Here is a 2,028-nt window from a genome sequence, read left to right as displayed (position 1 = left end):
AGGGGGGTGGAGCCTGGTGTAGGGAGGTGTGGGCGGGGCAATGGGGCGGGGCCCGGGATGGAGGGGCAGGGCCTGGGCAGGTGAGGACACTGCGTCCCCTCTCAGATCACGCGCATGGAGTACGTGCACACCAAGAGCCTCATCTACCGGGACGTGAAGCCCGAGAACTTCCTGGTGGGGCGGCCAGGCAGCAAGCGGCAGCACGCCGTCCACATCATCGACTTCGGCCTGGCCAAGGAGTACATCGACCCCGAGACCAAGAAGCACATCCCGTACCGCGAGCACAAGAGCCTGACGGGCACGGCACGCTACATGAGCATCAACACGCACCTGGGCAAGGGTGAGCGGCGCGCGGGCCGGGCGGGGGGGCGCGCGGGCCGCGCTGACCTGCTGTCCCCCCGCAGAGCAGAGCCGCCGGGATGACCTGGAGGCGCTGGGCCACATGTTCATGTACTTCCTGCGTGGCAGCCTGCCCTGGCAGGGGCTCAAGGTGGGTCGGGGTCGCGGGGGAGCCGGGGAGTGGGCCGGGGCTGCCGGTGGCGGCACTGACCGGTCTCCCCACAGGCGGACACGCTCAAGGAGCGCTACCAGAAGATCGGGGACACCAAGCGGGCCACGCCCATCGAGGTGCTCTGCGAGAGTTTCCCAGGTGAGGGCGCCCCGTGCCCGCTGTTCGCGCGGCTGCCCCCCCCCAACCCTGTGTCCAGCCCAGATCCACACCCCAGCCCTGCCGGCTCCCCACAGAGGAGATGGCCACGTACCTGCGCTACGTGCGGCGCCTGGACTTTTTCGAGAAGCCCGACTACGACTACCTGCGCAAGCTGTTCACCGACCTCTTCGACCGCAGCGGCTTCGTGTTCGACTACGAGTACGACTGGGCGGGGAAGCCCCTGGTACGTGGGGGCGGGGCCGGGGGCGGGCGGGGTCCTGGGCGCGGAGGGGGACCCGGTGCCGGGCGCCGGGCCTCAGCGCCGCCTCCTGCCCCCCTGCAGCCGACGCCCATCGGCACAGTCCACACTGACCTGCCCGCGCAGACGCAGCCTCGGGAGAAGGCCCAGCTGTACAGTAAAAACCAGGTGAGAGGCGGGGGGAGGACCCCAACAGCCTCGGGGGGTGGAGATCACGGCCCACGTGACCCGCTGCTGCCGCGGCCCCCCCCAGGCGCTGAACTCCACCAACGGGGAGCTGAATGCGGACGACCCCACCGCCGGTCACTCCAACGCTCCCATCACAGCGCCTGCAGAGGTGGAGGTGGCAGACGACACCAAGTAAGGCCAGGGGCAGTGGCTGGGGGCGGGGACGCCTGGGGCCCACCCCACCAGCGCTCACTCCCCAGGCCGCCCACCTCCAGGTGCTGCTGTTTCTTCAAGAGGAGAAAGAGGAAATCACTGCAGAGACACAAGTGACTCTGGTGGTGGCACCGCGCACCCTCCTGCTGCAGCGGTGTGGCCTACGGCCAGGACACACGTGACCCGGGGCTGCCCGCTGCCCCCACGTGGGTCACTCCTTCACAAGACTGTGGCCGAAATTTCTACACCTGTCTCGCCCTCCCCTCCGAGAGCATTAACTATTTAAAGTAAGGAAAAGGAAAACGGCGGCCGCCTGCGCCCCTCCTGCCGCGCCTGCTGAAGTGAGTAGTGTGACCTGGAGGCCCCGGCCACCCGCCACGTCCAGCCCGCCTGCCTCATTAGTGTCATCAGGTCCAGCTCGTCTCCCTCGATCCAAAGGCAGTTTTCTCGAGGGGGCGCTGGGGGACGTTGCTGCCGGGGCGTGCCCGCCCTGGGCCTCCCTGAACGAGAGGGGACGCGGGCTGGGGCGGCACCGACCAAAATGCTGCACCAAAGCTGGGGGGCGTGGCCGGCAGGCGTTCCCGCCGCCCCCCGCATAGCACTGGGGCCGGCAGCGGCGACGAGCGCCTTGGAGCCCCGCCCCTCCTGCCGGTGAGCGGAGGCCCGACCAGCGGGGGCCTCGGTGCCTCGGGGAGCAGCTGGCGCAGCGGCCGTGCGTCTAGGTCTTGCTTTACAAAGT

At 69.3% G+C, this 2,028-nt stretch overlaps 1 protein-coding gene across 2 annotated transcripts; it reads left to right on the top strand.

Moving 5' to 3' along the window:
• The first annotated feature begins 81 nt into the window (after positions 1-81).
• LOC120613159 (casein kinase I) lies at positions 82-1,626 on the top strand. Of its 2 annotated transcripts, none has more exons than XR_005655608.1 (7): positions 82-340; positions 405-490; positions 565-649; positions 745-868; positions 993-1,076; positions 1,162-1,268; positions 1,352-1,626. XR_005655608.1 is itself a non-coding variant. In XM_039875760.1 (7 exons), exons 1-7 carry the CDS (start codon positions 115-117, stop codon positions 1,404-1,406), a joined length of 792 nt encoding a protein of 263 aa, XP_039731694.1. In that variant the 5' UTR covers positions 83-114; the 3' UTR covers positions 1,407-1,626. The 2 variants fall into 2 exon arrangements, 1 of the variants encoding a protein (XP_039731694.1); XM_039875760.1 differs by having other exon boundaries at positions 83-340; positions 745-893.
• The last annotated feature ends 402 nt before the right edge of the window (positions 1,627-2,028 follow it).

This window comes from Pteropus medius, unplaced genomic scaffold, assembly GCF_902729225.1.
Source record: "Pteropus medius unplaced genomic scaffold, Ma_sr-lr_union100, whole genome shotgun sequence".
Classification (NCBI taxonomy): domain Eukaryota; kingdom Metazoa; phylum Chordata; class Mammalia; order Chiroptera; family Pteropodidae; genus Pteropus; species Pteropus medius.
Note: the sequence above shows the minus strand (reverse complement) of the source record. Positions and strands in the feature narration are given on the sequence as shown.